Consider the following 17,941-nt stretch of genomic DNA (forward strand, 5'->3'; position numbering starts at 1 on the left):
ATTCTATATATGAGGGGGGGCTGCCTATCCCTGGACCCTTGCTCTTTACTCTAAAATCTTAAATTTCTTTAAGAATGCTTCTGATTCAAATTAATGGCCCTTGTATTTGAGCATCCTTTCTTAAAAACGCCGTCTTTAGGGCAAAAAGGGGGAGTTAAGGGAGGGGACTGACCCCCTAGTTTGCGGAATAATTTCTATTCGTTTTATTCTTAATGTTGCTACTTACTTAAAGCTGAAAAACTTGTTTTTTAAGCTTAATATCTGACCGTTCAAGTCACGTCAGGAAATCCACTTCCCTCCATCCACCCGTGTAAACATTTCCCCTAAATGATTCCCCTGAGAAAAATTACCTCCCGCGGAAAATTCTTCATGTGGAAAATTCTCCTACATAAATTTCCGCATATTTTCCCAATAACAAATTCTATATGAGAACATTGAAACGAGCATTAAAAAGACATTCCTTTTGATGTAGGCTATCTACCGTTTAAAAATTCTGTTTTTTAGAGTTTCGGTTTCTATTGTGCCGAGTTCGTTACCTGGAAATGTTTGATTACTAGACTATTTTTCCAAAAAATAGGTGAATAAGATTATAAAACATTTCCGATATTTATTAGCCATTTCTATTATAGTTATTTTTTACATACTACAATAAAAACAGAAACATAAGTCAAATAATATGAATAAATAGAAAGAATTTTTAACTTACTGTGATAAATCAAAATCGCATCTCCCTCTAATTCGTATAAAGCTCATGAATTAAATAATTTAGATCTTAAGATTGTATCATATTTATGTAAAAAAAAAAAGTATCTCTTTAATTTAATTAGGCAGAGTATAACTGCAAAACAAAATATTGTAATGATAAAATTAGCGCCAATGAATAAATGTCCTTGTTAACATAAATTAAATCTCACTTTCAATACCACAAGAAAACCATCTGGATCAAAACCCTTTAAAAGTAACAAAAAGAAACAAAAAACAAATCAGTGTATGTGTTAGGCTTTGCAATGCTACTACTTTTGCTTTTCCCGTTAGTTTTGGCTTCTAATATTCCTGGCATGCCAGGAGTCGACTATCCAACATTAGCATCAGTACCAACTAACTCGTTTAGATGTAACGGCCGAAGCGGATATTATAGTGATATAAATTACGGCTGTCAGGTCTTTCATATTTGTTATCAAAGTTATCACCACTCTTTTCTGTGTCCAAATGGGACAATTTTTGACCAAATTTCAATGTCATGCCAATGGTGGTTTAATGTCAATTGTGATGCTAGTGAGAACTATTATAACTTGAATGAAAATTTATATAAAGGGAAAGATATAAGCCTTTATGGAAAAATCAGCAATGATTTGTATAGTTTCATGATTGATAGTATTGGTATAAATTTATCAAATGAAGGTAAATTTCAAAACATTGATACGGATCAGGTTCTGTTCAACACAAACACCCAGGATGGCTTTCGCGAAATTCCTTTCATTCCAAAAACGGAAACAAACCCATTTCAATCTTTCGGAAACTTCCAAACTTCGGATAGAATAGGACAAAATAATAAAAACAGAAACTACAAATTTGGCCAGTACTTTTCAGAGCCAAGCAATGGTCCTATAGTCCAAAAGACAGATGTTAATGAATTTAAGAATCCAAGTCTATTTAAAGCAAAAATTCCTGACAGTAATATAAACTTGGGATTCAAACATATAAACACAAATTCCAATACCAAAACTGAAATTGAGAATTTTATTGACACTGTAAAATTCAGAACAACTTCAGCGCCATTACGCCATCAGGACACCATAAAATTTCCAAGACTAGAAACCAGGCCAACAACAGAAATAATCCTTGGTAAACATGTTGATAGAAGACGACCCTTTCCAAGGCCAAAAGTAAGTAGTTTCTTTTTTCCAATAGATACAGTTCTTTGTTTACTTTTTTTTATAAACGGATAGTTATTATTTTTCTAAAATATTTAATATCCTTTTAAAAGGATTAACCATGTAGTGCAGGACAGTCTGGGTTTTATCATAGCCAGCACAACAGTTTTGACTGATTAAATAGCTACGCCTGTCCCACGCACATAACTTTTTCCCCAGGCTTATAATATAGACTAGACAAGCGCAAGAAGTGAGAGCAGGGGCCATTTCTATATATATAAAAAAATCTAATGCTTAATATTAGTGTTTAATAAACTCTAACGCTTACCAAAGGGCGAAAACCCTGTTTTCAGTGCCCTTTTTAACCTGATTACCATAGTACTCCAAGAATAGCACTGAATCAATATTTCACGATAATTATTTGAAGTAAAATGATCATACGTTTGAGCAAGAAGATACATGTAGCCCTTATACAAGGGCCATAGATTATTAAAATAGCTGTTTCAAAATCAGGATTTCATTCATTATTTTTTTTTATCGGATATATCGCAAAATCTCGATAGTCGCCGGTTCTGACACCCTAATCATAATCATAAGTACAAACATCATAAGTACATAATCATAAGTACAAAAATCATAAGTACAAACATGTTGCACCTCTTTGGATTCTTGATTGTTCAGGAATCATTTTTGAACTTTGTATTACTGATCAGGCAACTATCCTAAATCAAGTCACAGTGCGTATATATTTCACGCATGATGCTTGGAGATTATACGTTTAAAACAAAGAATCGAAAGATTATTTGGTCTGTAATATACAATTGTATGATCACCCGTGATATACGTTCGCATGATGCCTACATCAAGACACAAAAATATTACCCCCTCCCCATCCACTTTCCAAAATCTTCCCTTTGTGGAGTCTTCGGTTTATACGATTGGAAGACCCAAAACCAAAGCTCTCTTAGCCCCCCCCCCCACTGCACCCTCAAAAATTATCCAAGATATCTTTCTAAGTGATCAAACAAGTATCCTAAGTTAAGAGACATTAAGTATGTATTTCACTTGTGGGATTGATTTCCGCCAAAGTTGGAATTTAGATATTTAAGCAGTAAACTATTGCTAATGCTGGGCACACATTTTGATACGAGCGTTCATTAACCAAGCACATCTCGTAGGCTACACGTTTTACAAGGGGCGTAGCTCCAACATTTTTATTGAGGGGGCAAAAGGGGTCCATATCCAGATAGTCAAGGGGCATAGGCTATATAATAACCTGTTTCTCCAAATTATTGAGGGAGCCCCCTTGCCCCCCTCCCTCCGAAACGACGCCCCTGCCTTTTACAGGTAGCCTCAAATTTCCCAAGCGGTTTGCACAGAACGATAATTTGCCACTAAATGGTTTTGGACCAGTATAATTAGACAAACTAGTGTGGACTCTAGGAGCCTAAGTTCCCTTTTATCCCAACTTTGCAGATTAAAGATAATTGCTAGTAATACATTCAAGGTTATAAAACACGACAAGCAAATATTTGAAAAAAAAAGAGAGAATGATGTAAGTAAAAGCTGTCACTGGAAAGTTTCTCAAATTATTAATGACAAATACGTGATTGAGGTTGAACCTCTTTTTATTGAAGAGGTTGAACCTCTTCAATAAAATTGAGCTTAAATGTCTGGAAAGGCGCTTGAGATTACGCTATAACAGTTTGTATTCAAGGATTTTCAAATGTATTGATTACAAATCTAAGAATATTTAAAAGCAAAAGACAGTAAGTGAACATCCTTAGAACAGTTTATTTTCACCAAATTGCCCTTTTGTCCAATTCTCCAAAAGTCCTTTCATCAAATGGATCATGTTTTGCTGACCAGGATTTGTACTTACACTGCCCGTGAAATAACTGGACATTGGCGGAAGAGTAGGTGGTTTACCCGAGGCTTCAATTTTGTTTATATATAACTGCCGTCGAATAAAATAGGTCCCGAAAGTTTATGATGCAGTTGCTGAACGTGAATTGCCAACACTTACTCAGGACACAAAAATTGGAAATAAACTAATGCAAATACGAACTAATGAGTGGTAGAATTAATTTTACTATAATTTTATACAAAATAGGCCCCTTGTACAAATTTCCACAATGAATTCAGCCACTTTTGCACACAGTGGCTTAAGGGAGGGGGATATGAGAACTTTCATCAAAAAACTCTGTCGAACAGGACAGAGTTTATAGATCTCCAAAAAGATTGACATCGTGTAACAAATTGGTTTTTAAGTTAGAGCAGCAGTCCACAAATGAAATTTGGTTCAACTTGAGGCTCAATGCCTGTGCCATGACTTCAGGAGTCAATCCAAACAAATTTTATAAATATCTTACCATTCCGAATTAACTTTTTGATACCGCCTTTGGTCTGGTAGAATGACATCTAATTCTCTAATCATTAATTAGCATAGTCTAAGAAACTATGGCGAGAATTCGATTCCAGCTTCCTATTAATGCATCAGAGAATTATCTATTTTAAAGGATTTATTTTCGTCTCGGATTCATTGTGATTATCGCTGTTGCTTCTCCCCTAACCGCAGATTTTATTTTTGATTCGATACTTGATTTCATTTTTGATTCGTTCAACTTGAGGCTGATGCCTGTGCCCTGACTTCAGCAGTCAATCTAAACAAATTTTATAAATATCTTACCATTCCTAATTAACTTTTTTATACCGCCTTTCGTCTGGTACAATGACATCTAATTCTCTGATCATTTATCAGCATAGTCTAAGAAACTATGGCGAGAATTCAATTCCTGCTTCCTATTAATGCATCAGAGAATTATCTATTTTAAAGGATTTATTTTCGTCTCAGATTCATTGTGATTATCGCTGTTGCTTCTCCCCTTGCCGCAGATTTAATTTTTGATTCGATATAATTATCCCTGTCGCTTTTCTACTAACTGCATATATTGTTGCCCAGTATTTTCGTTTGAGATTCGTAGTGATGCTTGTTGTCGCATCTGTTCTAGCCACACATCTTGTTTGCGCTTCATTTTATCAGACATCTTACCATGGATGTTGCTTTAGCTGTTCGAATTCCTCCAAAATCATTTCTAATAGTCAGTGATCCAAGGCTCGCTATCGTTCAAAAAAGGGAAGGGGTGGCTCACATCAGCTGCAGTTAGTTTGAGGGTGGATTCTAGGGTAATCGGGGGCGCTTACAACGAATATCGGGGCGCAGAAGTTCACACGCGTGTAGAACATGGTCATTTTAGCCTATAAAGTCAAATTTGGCCTATAACGACGTCATACTGCTCTTGACTTTTTTTTTTTTTTTTACATGGTAAAATAAACTGAAAACTTTATAAACTTGACATATTCTGAAATATAAGAATAATTACTTTCACGTTTTTGATTCGGTTTTCCTTCAAAAAATTTATTTCTTTATCTAGCTCCTATTCAATTATGAAAGTAGGGTCTTTTAATATACTTTTTCTTAGTTTTTTCGGTTTTTCTGAAATTTTTCCCAACACAAGTATATTTTTTTATGCTTTATTTGAATTCTGCTCGTGATTACGAATCAAACTGTGTGCCTCTTTCCCAAAAAATATTAATTCTTGAGCAGCTATTTATTTTTTCTAAATAGCGTCATAGGTTTTAGAAATTAGCCTACAATGACCAAGCTTTTTTTAAGTTTTTTAGCTGTTAACAAAAAGAAACATGAAAATGAATCAAAATGCATATCATTCGAAGCGTCAGAATGTCTTTTACGTGTTATTAACAAAAATAAAGTCGAGACTTGAATCTGCAAGAATTTATAAGCGTTTGAACAAGAAAATTCCCCCCCCCCCAAAAAAAAGACAATTTTCTGAATAGTGGCGTTTTACTTTAAATATTTTCAACACAACCTATAATTTTTATTTCACCAAACGATAGATCACTCTTTTCTGAATCAAATAATTTGTTGACATTATATACAACAAATACTTTTAACCTGGAAAAAAAAAAACAGATGCCTCGTTCTGCGATCGTATGCGCGAATTTGGTTTCCACAGCAATAAAAAAAAGCCGAGCATCTTACATATTGGGTTTTAGTTGCATAAAGTACTTAGCCATACAAGGCTTATTTCTCCTTTATAGGCTAAAATCGTCAAGTTCTACATTAGTGCGAGCATGTGCACCCAGATATTCGTTTTAAGCACCTTAGATTACCCCGGCACTCGTAGTCAAACCAACTGCGGCTGATGTGAGCCACCTCCTCTCTTTTTTTGAACGATAGTGAGCCTTGGATCACTGACTATTGCATAAAGTACTGAAAACTACGACATAAAAGGAAAGGATTTACGATATTTATCTGATCTAGCTAAAGGTAAGGATTCCAGCAACAACGATGTTAGGGGGTGTCAGTTGTCTTGCTTGAGATACACCATGTTGGTACAACTAGTTCTGAAGCATGTAAACAGATAGAAGATGAGCTGAACAGCACTGCTCCGCTTTTCTCGAAGTACAACGAGTCCAGATCCACCATAAGGAATCATAGCCTCTGGATCAACTATTAAATCTTATCCGCACCGGAAACGACTATCTTTATGCTGAAAGAGCTGCGGACTAGGGATCACATATAAAAGCCACAAAAGAGATGATTCCGATTTTTTTTGCATCTGGAAACCATAAATACGCCGCAGTTATGCTTGACTACCTAGAAGAAATGCTACGCCTGCCTGAAAAAGCGCCAGGATTTCACAGAGAGTTTGTAAATGACAATTCTGTTGTTAGGAAAACAACCATGCTGTTTTGCAGCATTGCATGCGATCTGGCTTTAGAGTCGACCGTGAATCTGGACATCAAAGGTCATCGAGGAATTTTTGGTATTGTTGGTGTGACAACGAATGAAAATGCCAGGGATCGATATCTGGCTACTCTCCCCTTTCTCACAGCGGTCACCAGAATGCTGAAAGCAAACCTGAATATGGATGACGAGGCAATAAACCATTATCAAGATACCACTGCGTTTACCAGTCTGACAATAAAAGGTGAAAATCGGGTTATGGACTTGGTAGAGTTGCTCGGAAACCCATTCAAGACGACAAGAACAGAGGTGTACAATTTTATGACAGGGGATAGAGCTCCAGAAGCCGTAGCAAATAGTCTGCTGAACTTCTGAGACATTGGTTCGAAGCCATGAGCTCATATCTCGACGGGACATCCACGAAAGTAAAAGTTGGCATAGTACAAACTTTCGCCTCTGTTGCCAAAAAAGGAAAAAAGAACGAGCCACAAAAAAATATTATGGGGAAACTGAGCTGCTTAAACTAGCTCTGCATCTTGAAAACTCAGCACACACTTTCTCCCTCTGTGAGCTCCTGCAATACGAGCTACAACCGTATCCGGTGTCGCTTACAGCATCATCATCATGTCGCAGGGATCCTCAGCTTCATGCTGGTATAAAATCAACAGCCTTTAACTATGTTCTGCAATAGTCTGGGTTGCAGTCATGGTCAAAAATGATTCCACATACGCTTTTTGAAGACTCTCCTCGATCTGGCTATATAATTGATGTCAGGAGTGTCATAGGGTGTTAACCACCAGAACATAATGAGACACTATCAGATTTTGGAATAAAAGTTTGCGATGGGATTTTTAGAAACATACATAAAGCTTGTTAGTCCATCCATTTTGTTGGTGACAGGTATAACGGTCATAGTCACAAATGAACCCGTGATGAATACTCTTTGAACCTCAAAGAAGCATCTGGCTGTCCAGAAAGAAGAGGAGATCCAAGAGAAAATATTTCCAGCCCGTTCACTTCCTCCAGCAAAGTTGCAACACTCTGGGATGGGATTCTCAGTAGTTGCTCAGCCAAAAGTCGACTCTTGAAAGTTCTTTTCGAGGTCTGGGAGTAAAAAATTTCTACCCGTCTGATGGTTCATCTCGCTGGAGGTTTCGCATGTCGACATAGAGCTGTTACCGTAACGCCCCATGGAAGCTCTGTTGATGACGATATCTCGTCTTGCCATGAGGAAGCAGACACTCGGGTGTTATACCACACAGCAGTTGCCGCAAGACGAAAAAGCACACTTGTGATAATACAAGCCAACGATACAGATATCGTCTTACTAGCTGCATACTACTTCCAGTATCTTGCTAGTCTCGGCCTCAAGCAGCTCAGGGTTAAGTTTCCGTGCTACTACATAACTATTCATACGGCAGCACAAAAACTAGGAGTAACATTCTGCAACGCCTTGCCGCTTGTCCACAGCTGACTGGATGTGACACCACATGCTTTCTGTATGGAATTGGAAAGGTCCGCTTTTTTCGAGCTGCGAAGCCTTCAGGAACATTGCTGGGGTCTTTAGGTGATGAAGTTCGAGCCCTTGCAGAGAAGCCATCATCTGTGCAAAATGATGGTTTAGTCAACGTCTATAAGCAGCTTGTGGTTACAGTGTATGGCAGAAGTGCGACTAACTTCAATTGTCTGAACGATCTTCGAGCACATTTGTAGTCAAGATTGGAGGATTTGCAGCGATTACCACCAACTGATATCTCGTTTCTGCTTTCATTTGAAGAGGTGCATGTTCCAGTCACTGATTTGGATTCAAAGCCACAAGCCCTGTATTGATTTACCTCAGGCCACCGATATGGGCTGGAGAATTGAAGATCATTAACTGAAGCCCGACCTAGTTTCTGCGATGCCACATGGGCTTGCATCGCTTTCTTTTTGCAACTGTGACAACACGAGGCGCGGCTCGCACTGCAAATGCTCCAAAATAGGTATCTGTGACAGCACATGCAAGTGTGGTGCTGACCCCAAAAAATGCCTACTTTCAATTCAATTCAATTTATTCGAATAAAAACATAACACAAACATACATAACAATAAAGATCCTAGAAGAGAACTTGTTAAGGACCAAAAAAAGAAAAAAATTCAAGTAACACTGAAAAAAAAGATAGAAGAATAAAACATGGGTAAATAAAGCAAATTGGTTAAAAATTTAAAGATTTAATTATATTATCAAGTTTTGTTACATTTTTGTACAGCTTGCAGAAACTTGTGACTAGTTCAACACTGGAGGGTATTTTTTTCCATTGAATAATAGTTTTGTAAATGGGAGATTGTTGGGCAGCACTAGAAATACATTTAAGGATTATAAAGGCTCTATTGGACGAATGTAGACAGCGATCTTCCGAATTATTAATATTATAATAGGTTGGTAGTTATGGAGGAAGATTATTGTGGAAAGCAGAGTAAGCAAGCGATAAGTTTAGTTTTTGTATTATTTGATCAAGTGGAGCTATGCCAAAATCTGAGTACAAACCACGGGTTGGATATAGATGGGGGAGCCGAAAAACTGCTTTAATGGCATGGTTTTGGGCAAATTTGAGTTTTTTAGTGAAGGACCGGTTTGTATTTCCCCAGACTGATCCGCAGTAAGAAAAGTAAGGAAAAATAAAGGAATAATAGAGGGTAACTAGGATGTCAGGAGGAAGAAAATAATTCACATGGTTAATCATGGATACTTGTCTCAAAATTATTGCTGTGATGTAAGAAATATGATTAAAGAATGACAAGCATGAGTCAATAAATACACCAAGAAACTTGGCAACCTCCACTTGTGGGAAGATGTCGGAGGAGTTCTTGAGACCAAGAGCAGGTTGAATTACGTGTTTGTTGCAGGGGTTTCTGAATGATACTACTTAACTTTTTGTTGCTATTAATGGTCATGTTATTCGAAAGGCAGCACGCCTGTACTCTGTTCCGAAGGACTTGAGTAGAGGTTATTGCCGATGGTAAATTGGTGCCAGTGATGAAGAAGTTGCTGTCATCAACAAATAGTACAGGATACACTGAAGATCCAGGTCCATAGCAAGATCATTGATGTATAGGAGAAATAAAATTGGGCCTAGAACGGAGCCTTGCGGGACACCCCTCCGAACAGGTAAGGGCTGAGAGGATACTCCACCTAAGCTCACACTCTGTATCCTCCCAGATAGATAAGAATGAAAGCAAGAGAAGGGAGCACCACGAATACCGTAACTATTTAATTTACATGTTAAAATTCTATGATCGACCGTGTCAAAGGCCTTAGAGAAATCCAAAAATAAGCCCAATACAGTTTTTTAAGGTCGAGATGTGAGCTTATAAACTGTGTGGCGTCAATTAGAGCATGAGAAGTTGAAAATTTCGGCCGAAAGCCATATTGGTGGGGAGAAATCAAGGAAACAGAGTGCTGACTGCCAAACAGAAAGGGAGACAGATATTTAAAGATGATTCTCTCGAGCACTTTGGATATAACAGGAAGAATTGAGATTGGACGATAATTACCTATCTCAGTTGGATCACCCTTTGTAAGAACTAGAATAACAATGGCTGACTTTAGTAAATTAGGGAAAACTCCGTGGGTTAAAGATAGGTTGGCAATATGCTTGATGCGCTCGTGAACAAAAGCAGATATGTTGTTCGTGAGTTGATTGCTCTATCCAAGACAGTCAGGCTCAATACTGATAGGGAGAGAACCGATGATTTGAAGTACCTCATTGCTATCAGTTGGGCAGAAAAACATGGATCTAGAATTGAAGCAAGGGAAGACAGCGTCCGATGTGACTTTCCGATGTGAATCAGAACGAGTCCGAAGACGGAGATGAGCCACCGTTTCATGTTCAGTTTTAAATATTTGATTTTTTATTTGTTTTGATATTAAACTGCTAATGCAGTCGTCTAAACCTTACTTTCAGCTGATCGTGACATTTTCCGTCTACTACATTAGTGGCCGCTGACCCAATCTAACCGATTGGATCATTGGCCCCTGCTATGCTGGTATTTAAAGAAGATAGTATCTTAAATCAGCCTTAGTCACCTCTGTACCACACGTTCACACGACTTCGCAACCTTGAGGCTCGTATATGAGCCTACGTAAGCCAGATTGTATCTACTACTACAGAAAAAATAAAGAGTTGCTCAAGAATTAAGATTTTTTGGAAAAGAAGACCATGGTTTGACTCGTAATGACGAGCAGAATTTAAATAAAGCATAAAAAATATACTTTATTTAAAATATGCTATATGCTTATATATATATTCACGCAAGCGATTGCAGAATTAAGCATCTGTTTTTTATTTTTCCTGGTTACAAATATTAGTTCTATAGAATGTAAATACATGATTTGATTCAAGAAAGAGCAACATATCGTTTGGTGAGATAAAAATCATAAGTTGTCTTGAAAATATTTCGAGTAAAACGCCACTATTCAGAAAATTTTCTTTTTGGGGGGAGGGGGGGGGGGGAATTTTCTTGTTCAAACGCTTATATATTCTTGCAGATTCAAGTCTCGACTTTATTTTATTAACAACGTGTAAAGGACATTCTGAAGGTTCGAATGATGTGCAGTTTGATTCGTTTTCATTTTTTTTTTACAGCTAAAAAATTTTTTTTAAAAATTCGGTCATTGTAGGATAATTTCTAAAAGCTATGACTTTACATGGTTTGACTTGTAATAACGAGCAGAATTCAAATAAGGCATAAAAAATATACTTATGCAAGCAAAAATTTCAGAAAAATCGAAAAAAAAATTAAAAAAAAATTATATTTAAAAACCTTGTTTTCAAAATTAAATAAGGGTTAACAAAAAAATAAAAGGCTGTGGGGAAAAATTAAAAATACCAGGTAAAAGTACTTGTTCTTAGAATTCAGAATATGCAACGCTTATAAAGTTTTCAGCTTATTTTGTCATTTAAATAAATTTCAGAGCGGTATGACATCGTTACAGACCTAATTTCACTCTATAGGCTACAATTAACTTATTCGAAATATTTACAAATTCGTGCACCCTGATATGTGCTGTAAGTGTTACCGATTACCCTAGAATACACCCTCAAACTAACTGCAGCGAATGTGAGCCATCCCTTGAAAGATAACGGTCCCTGGATCACTGACTTGAAAAATTATATGTGCGTAAAAACATAATTAAATACACTGTTACTCGTTTAAAGGGAGTATATGCATTTGTTAATTTTTACCTTTAAGTCATGAGGTGTCAAATAAGCGATTTCAATTGACTAAAAAAAAATTCTCGCGTGAATTTAATTCCTGCTTCCTGTTAATGCATCAAAGAATTATCCGTTTTATAGGATTTGTCTTCTTCTGGAACTCATTGTGATCCTCACTGTTGCTTCTCTTCTAACCGCAGATTTCATTTACGATTCGATATATTCGTTGTAATACTGGTGGTCACATGTGTACTGACTGCTAGCCACAGATCTTGTTTGCACTGTATTTCCGTGCATCATTACCTCCAAATTACGAAAGTTCCAATGCCTATGCCTTCTGAAATATCTAAAACAGGCATTGGCATAATCATCGTTTTATTCTTTAGTTTCAAGTCATAGGGTGGCAAATCAGCAATTTCAGTGAAATTACACTTTGTTGTTGTTTTTTTCAACAAAACCCCAACACTTTGTTGGGGTTTTGTTGTTGTTTCAGTGAAATATATATATATATATATATATATATATATATATATATATATATATATATATATATATGTATATATATATATATATATATATATATATATATATATATATATATATATATATATATATAATATATATATATATATATATATATATATATATATATATATATATATATATATATATATATATATATATATATATATATATAATCTTTATAAGTGAGCTATAATTGTGTAGATGTGTATTTATTGATGTATGTTCTCGAAAATGGTTCCATATTCTTTCGGGAAAATTGGTATCTTGGGATATTCTCAATTAAAAAAAAAAAAAAAAAAAAAAAAAAAAAAAAAACCATCTAGATAGGTCAGAAGTCTGATAAAATTCGTTAAGAGCCTTAATTTTGGTTTTATACAAATGACGTCATGTACTATGTTAGTACACCATATAAGCATTTCTTATGACATCATTTAGATATTTTTTTAGATATTTATTTTAAAAAAAATCGCTATCACAAGCCCACAAAGGGCCGAATTCGGACTTTGGAGTCGACAACAAATAAATGGTTACACTAAAAATGCAAAGAACAACAACGAAATGGAGAAAACCATAATGAACATCATTTAAAAGTCAATAATAAAAACTGTAAAAAGTCAATTAAAAAATTTTAAAAAACAATAATTGGTCAAACTAAACTTAGAGCGAGACATAAATGCATTAAAAACTGGTCAAACTAAACTTAGAGCGAGACATAAATGCATTTAAATTAAAAGGGATACTAAGAAAGTGTCAGAAATTAAACTACAGTAAATCAACAAAAGAGTTACAAAAAATAAAACCTGGTCAAGAAAGGGGGGGGGCAAGCAAATGAGCGCAAGAACCTGGGCAGTAACATCAACTAATAAAGAAAAAAGAGGGGAAAAAAAAGAAACTATTGAGGCATTTTATTAATTTTGTCTGTAATTAACGAGATAAAAGTTCTTTCATATCTGGGAGGAACGCAGCGAATGGGGACAAAGCAGGGATAGGCTCAGAAACAGATCGAGGTGGCCGTAATCTGGATGGGGAGTGACGTTTGGGGAAAATACTTGCCGTCCGAGGGTTTGTTATGGCATTTTTTGCAAAACGGAGGCACAACGAAACCCTCCTTTGCTCCAGGGTTTTCAGACTAGCTTTTTTTAGGAGCAGAGAGTATGGCATCTTTCCTTTTTTGAAAATTATTCGCAAGGCCCTTTTTTGAATTGATTCGATTTTTTCCGATTCTTAGCGAGAGATACCAGGGTGACAAACTGGACAAGCATATTCTAGATGCGGGTGGACAAAAGACCTTTGAACCCTTAAGGATTGGGAAAGGGGGACGCTGAATTTATTTAGGAGCTTAAGGAGGGTGATAGACACATTAGCTCTATGGACAAGGTCTTTAACGTGGATATTTCGCTTTAAATTTGAAGAAATTGTGACGCCAAATAGTTTAAATGAGGAGACGGAAATTTCAGGAGGGATAGGATTAAGAAAATAGGGCGAGGATTTGAGGAAACAAATGGGCATTATCATGGACTTAGAGGGGTTTTCTCATATAAGCCTTTTCTTATATGATGTTATGCAAAGCATAAATAAGACTGTTGAGTTTCTAACTCATCAATTATTTATATAATATAATGTGTTGGAAGGTCCAAAAAATGAAAATTTGAATTTGCAGTTACTATAAATGCTGATTCCTTAGAACCAACACTGGAACTATCAAACGTGATAAGATATGAAAATGGACAACTTGGACCATCAATTGCGACAACACCAATACGGGCAGCTAAAGCAAAGGTCATTGCTAAATTTTCTAAGGTAGTCAAGATCTAAAAACGTGTCAAAAATTAAAATAAAGAGCAAAAAACGGGCGGTTAGAAGACCTGCGAAATACATATATTTGTATTACAAAAAAAATTGTATTGAAAAAAAGAATGCATAAAATACAAAAAAAAAATCATAGATGGAGGGAACGAATTGTCAGAAAACGACCCAATGTCGCCGCGATTCAATGTCAAATTGATATTCATTGTGTATTTTTCTTTTCACTAAAAGAGTCTTTATGTTCCTCTTCCTCAACGAAATCTTATATAAGGATCTCTTGTGTCAGATAACGTATTACAAGGTTGTTTCCAGGAAGCCATATCTTGGATATTGGCAACTGGGAACACGGCCCAAGGTTCCATGCCTAGGGAGACCCCATATTTCATACCGAAGATTTCACTATCCAGGTCATAATAATAAAATTCACCATATATTCAAAAATGAATCTAAATTTGTACAGCAATGACAGGGACACATACTTCTTGAGGTCCGTAATCAGCAGCACTTCGACGCCTTTTGAAAAATCACACCTATATCTACTACTATTACTACTATTACAACTCACCGTAGCACCAAGCCACCTGAGGCCAACTCCGCTAAGCACGCTCCTCCTCCATCCCAATCTATTCAAAGCCTCCCTCTTTATACCCTCCCAGGAAGTTCCCATTTATTTCAAATCTTTCTCTATGATATTTTCCCCTCCCAACCGCGGACGACCTGCTTTCCATTTAGGTCTAGACGGTTGGCCGAAAAGGACAATCCTCGGCAATCTGCCATCCTTCATCCGCAGAACGTACCCTAGCCATCTCAACCTTTCTCTGATTATAGCCCTAGAAAGCGGGATTGAACCACTTTTCGTACAGCCTACTGTTTGAAATACGGTCAGTCAGCCGGGTACCCAGAACAATCCGTAGGCGATTTCTCTTGAAAACACCTAGCAGATCTTCATCCGCTTTTCGGAGCGTCCATGCTTCAGAGCCATATTTGACCACTGTCATCGCTGAAGCTTCCAATATTCTAATCATGGTTTGGAGACTTATTTTCCTATCCTTCCAAACCTTTCATAACTGAGAAAAAAAAAACCTGAGCCTTGGCTATTTTAATTTTTTTACGTCTTCACTGCTCCACTATCTTTACTAATAATACTAGCAAGGTAAGTGAAGCTGTCCACCTGATCAATCTTTTCGTTACCCAACGTCACCTTTTCCTCTTCACTTATTCCTAGCCTTAGTGACTTAGTCTCTTTAATATTAATTTTCAGATCTATTCTACCACCCTGAACTCGCAAAACCTCTAAGAGTTCATTCATTTTGCTGTCACTTTCATCTAGGATGCTTAAATCATCAGCATAATCTCAGTCCAGGAGATTTTTCCTCTCCATTTGATACTGTGGTCTCCATTGCCTTTCCTGTGTTCTTTAAGACAAAGTCCATCAAAATGATCCATATAAAGAGGGATATAACATAACCTTGCTTTTAAGTCCTTTGATCCTTTGAATCACTCCTTTCAAGCACAGGTTAAAATTATTGTGCCATTCTATGACAAAGAAGATACAACATGACTACCTTAATGCTAAAATTTGACGAGGAGTAAGATAGGCATTAACAATCTTACATGGCACCTCTAGCTGTTCATCAAATCAGGATAGGCCTACTGCTCGTTTCTACCCAAAACCAGAACTATATCATTTTTTTTTTTTTTTTTTTGCAAAGTTGTTATGTGACATTTTTCCATAAAAACGAAGTTATCATCCCCTCTGGAATTTTGAAAATGGTGTATCTAATTAAAGGATTTTCCTTACTCTACCAAGAAGTAAGCTCCATTTTTTTGTTGTTTTTTTTTTTAATGAGAGATCTACTAAAATTTAAGAGGCAGGTATCATCCCATTCCTATCAAGACCAGCCAAAACTCAACCAAAATCACAAACAGAAATAGCTTATTTTTGTATGCTATTCGCACTTGTGAAAAAATGCTTCTTTTTTGTATCTCTAAATTTTACACTTACTATTCTATGAAAATATTTAGGGAATGGGGGATTTGCCTAAGTAATAGGGCGACCCCTAAAGCCCTTTTAGATTTGAGTATGCAGTCATTTTGTAACAAATGCCTACTTTTTTGCCAGCTTATACGGAACTTACAACTCAAAATCAGAAACAAGGCTCGAGGAAACTTGATCAACTTAATCAAAGTTTACTTAATCAACTTCTGTTATATCAGGCTTTCCAAATGTTGTGTCATGTTCAAATGACTTGGCCTAAGGTCAGCACATTGCTCTCCTTTACAGTTAATGATACGAACTGAGTTTTCCATTAGTTGGTGGAAAAAGGAAAAAGAAATAGTTCTCGATGGACAAATTATGTCCAAAGATTTGAATAAGCCAACATATACATACATGAAGAATATGGTAAAAACAGTTCGGTTATGCAAAGCAAGCAATGTACCGCTAAAATATGAAAATAGTTCATCCGATTGCCAATCCAATACAATAAACATTTTTGAATTTATTAGTATACATAAATTCAAATAACCTTCGAGTCCATTTCCAAAGTGCAGCCATTGAAAACCCCGAGCATAAACCCTTCAAATGTAGGACTGTAGGCGCATGAAATTTTTTTTTTTTTTTTTTTTTTTTGTTATCTTATTTTGTTATTTTTTTATCTTATTTTGTTACTTTTTGATATTTTTGCATTCTTCTTTTATCTCTTTTTTTAGGTCATTGTGCTTAAGCCCCGGTCTAACCAGCAAGCCATTCGATTAGCCAAACACATTCAAAAAACTGAAAGGAATAAAAAGAAGAATGGAGAAAAGTTTCAACGACATGGAATCAGAATAGGCTACAGCCCAACAAGGAGCGTGAACTACAAACTGAACAAGTCAGTGAACAGGAGAAAAAATCCAGAAAAGAAAAAAACTAAAGCCACAATTCTTAACACACTCTCGTACAGTCTTCAACCCCCACCGATTATTCAAAGAGCTCCAAACACAATATTATCCTTGAAAACAACTGGAAATACAGAAATAGGCACCAAAAAAACGAGGGCACTTGAAAATAGTGGATGGAAGCCAATTCTGAATTAGAATCTAATAGCCTTTCTATATTTAGAGATAAGATGAGCAAGCAATTCGTTTTTATCTAGTGAAAACCGAACAGACCCAAATGAATAGAAAGGCTAGGTTGTTTTTTTGGTGGAATTAACGTTACTACTGATGTATTTATTGACACATTGTGTAAGTGTGGTTCCGTGTAAACGAAACATATTTTATAGTTGTGATATACGTATTAATGGTAAATTATAATTTAATAATGAAATTACTATTATATGAAGTGTATTTAACTCATATTAGTTGTAATAACACAAAACAAAATTAGAAATATAATAAATCTACTTATAAGAAAAAAAGTTGTACCAGCAAGATACGGAAAATCGGAAAAAAGAATTCCGATTTTTTTTTCCTGTAAGTTTGGGAGCCTTGAATTACACTAAACTCATCATAAATTAGTTACACAATCAATGCGAGTGCAAATTTTCGATTTTCATGTTTTAAACACATGAGATAATCAAACCACTGTAGTTAAAAAGAATAAATAAAATTCAATTCTGGAAATGCTATAAATATGAGGCTAACTGAAAAACCGAGTCTGTGTTCGAAATTACGCCCTTTTTCTAGTTTTAATAAAAAAATAAATGAAATACCATTCTTTGATATAACAGAGTAGCCTATATATATTGTATATATTCAGAACTATATGTAAATATATACTTAACATG

General features: G+C 35.9%; 1 protein-coding gene across 1 annotated transcript; it reads left to right on the forward strand.

Annotated features, from left to right (window-relative positions):
• Positions 1–804: 804 nt before the first annotated feature.
• Positions 805–17,498, forward strand: LOC148956905 (uncharacterized). Its single transcript, XM_089096805.1, has 2 exons — positions 805–1,886; positions 16,884–17,498. Exons 1-2 carry the CDS (start codon positions 1,008–1,010, stop codon positions 17,247–17,249), a joined length of 1,245 nt encoding a protein of 414 aa, XP_088952931.1. The 5' UTR covers positions 805–1,007; the 3' UTR covers positions 17,250–17,498.
• Positions 17,499–17,941: the final 443 nt, after the last annotated feature.

This window comes from Artemia sp. Qi Xiang Cuo, chromosome 1, assembly GCF_049724085.1.
Source record: "Artemia sp. Qi Xiang Cuo chromosome 1, ASM4972408v1, whole genome shotgun sequence".
NCBI classification, from domain to species: domain Eukaryota; kingdom Metazoa; phylum Arthropoda; class Branchiopoda; order Anostraca; family Artemiidae; genus Artemia; species Artemia sp. Qi Xiang Cuo.

Excerpts from the sequence above, each read along its gene's own strand:
- LOC148956905 (XM_089096805.1), top strand. The coding sequence starts at position 1,008 with ATGCTACTACTTTTGCTTTTCCCGTTAGTTTTGGCTTCTAATATTCCT. Across the intron at positions 1,887-16,883 it reads GACCCTTTCCAAGGCCAAAA|GTCATTGTGCTTAAGCCCCG; the intron begins GTAAGTAGTTTC and ends CTCTTTTTTTAG.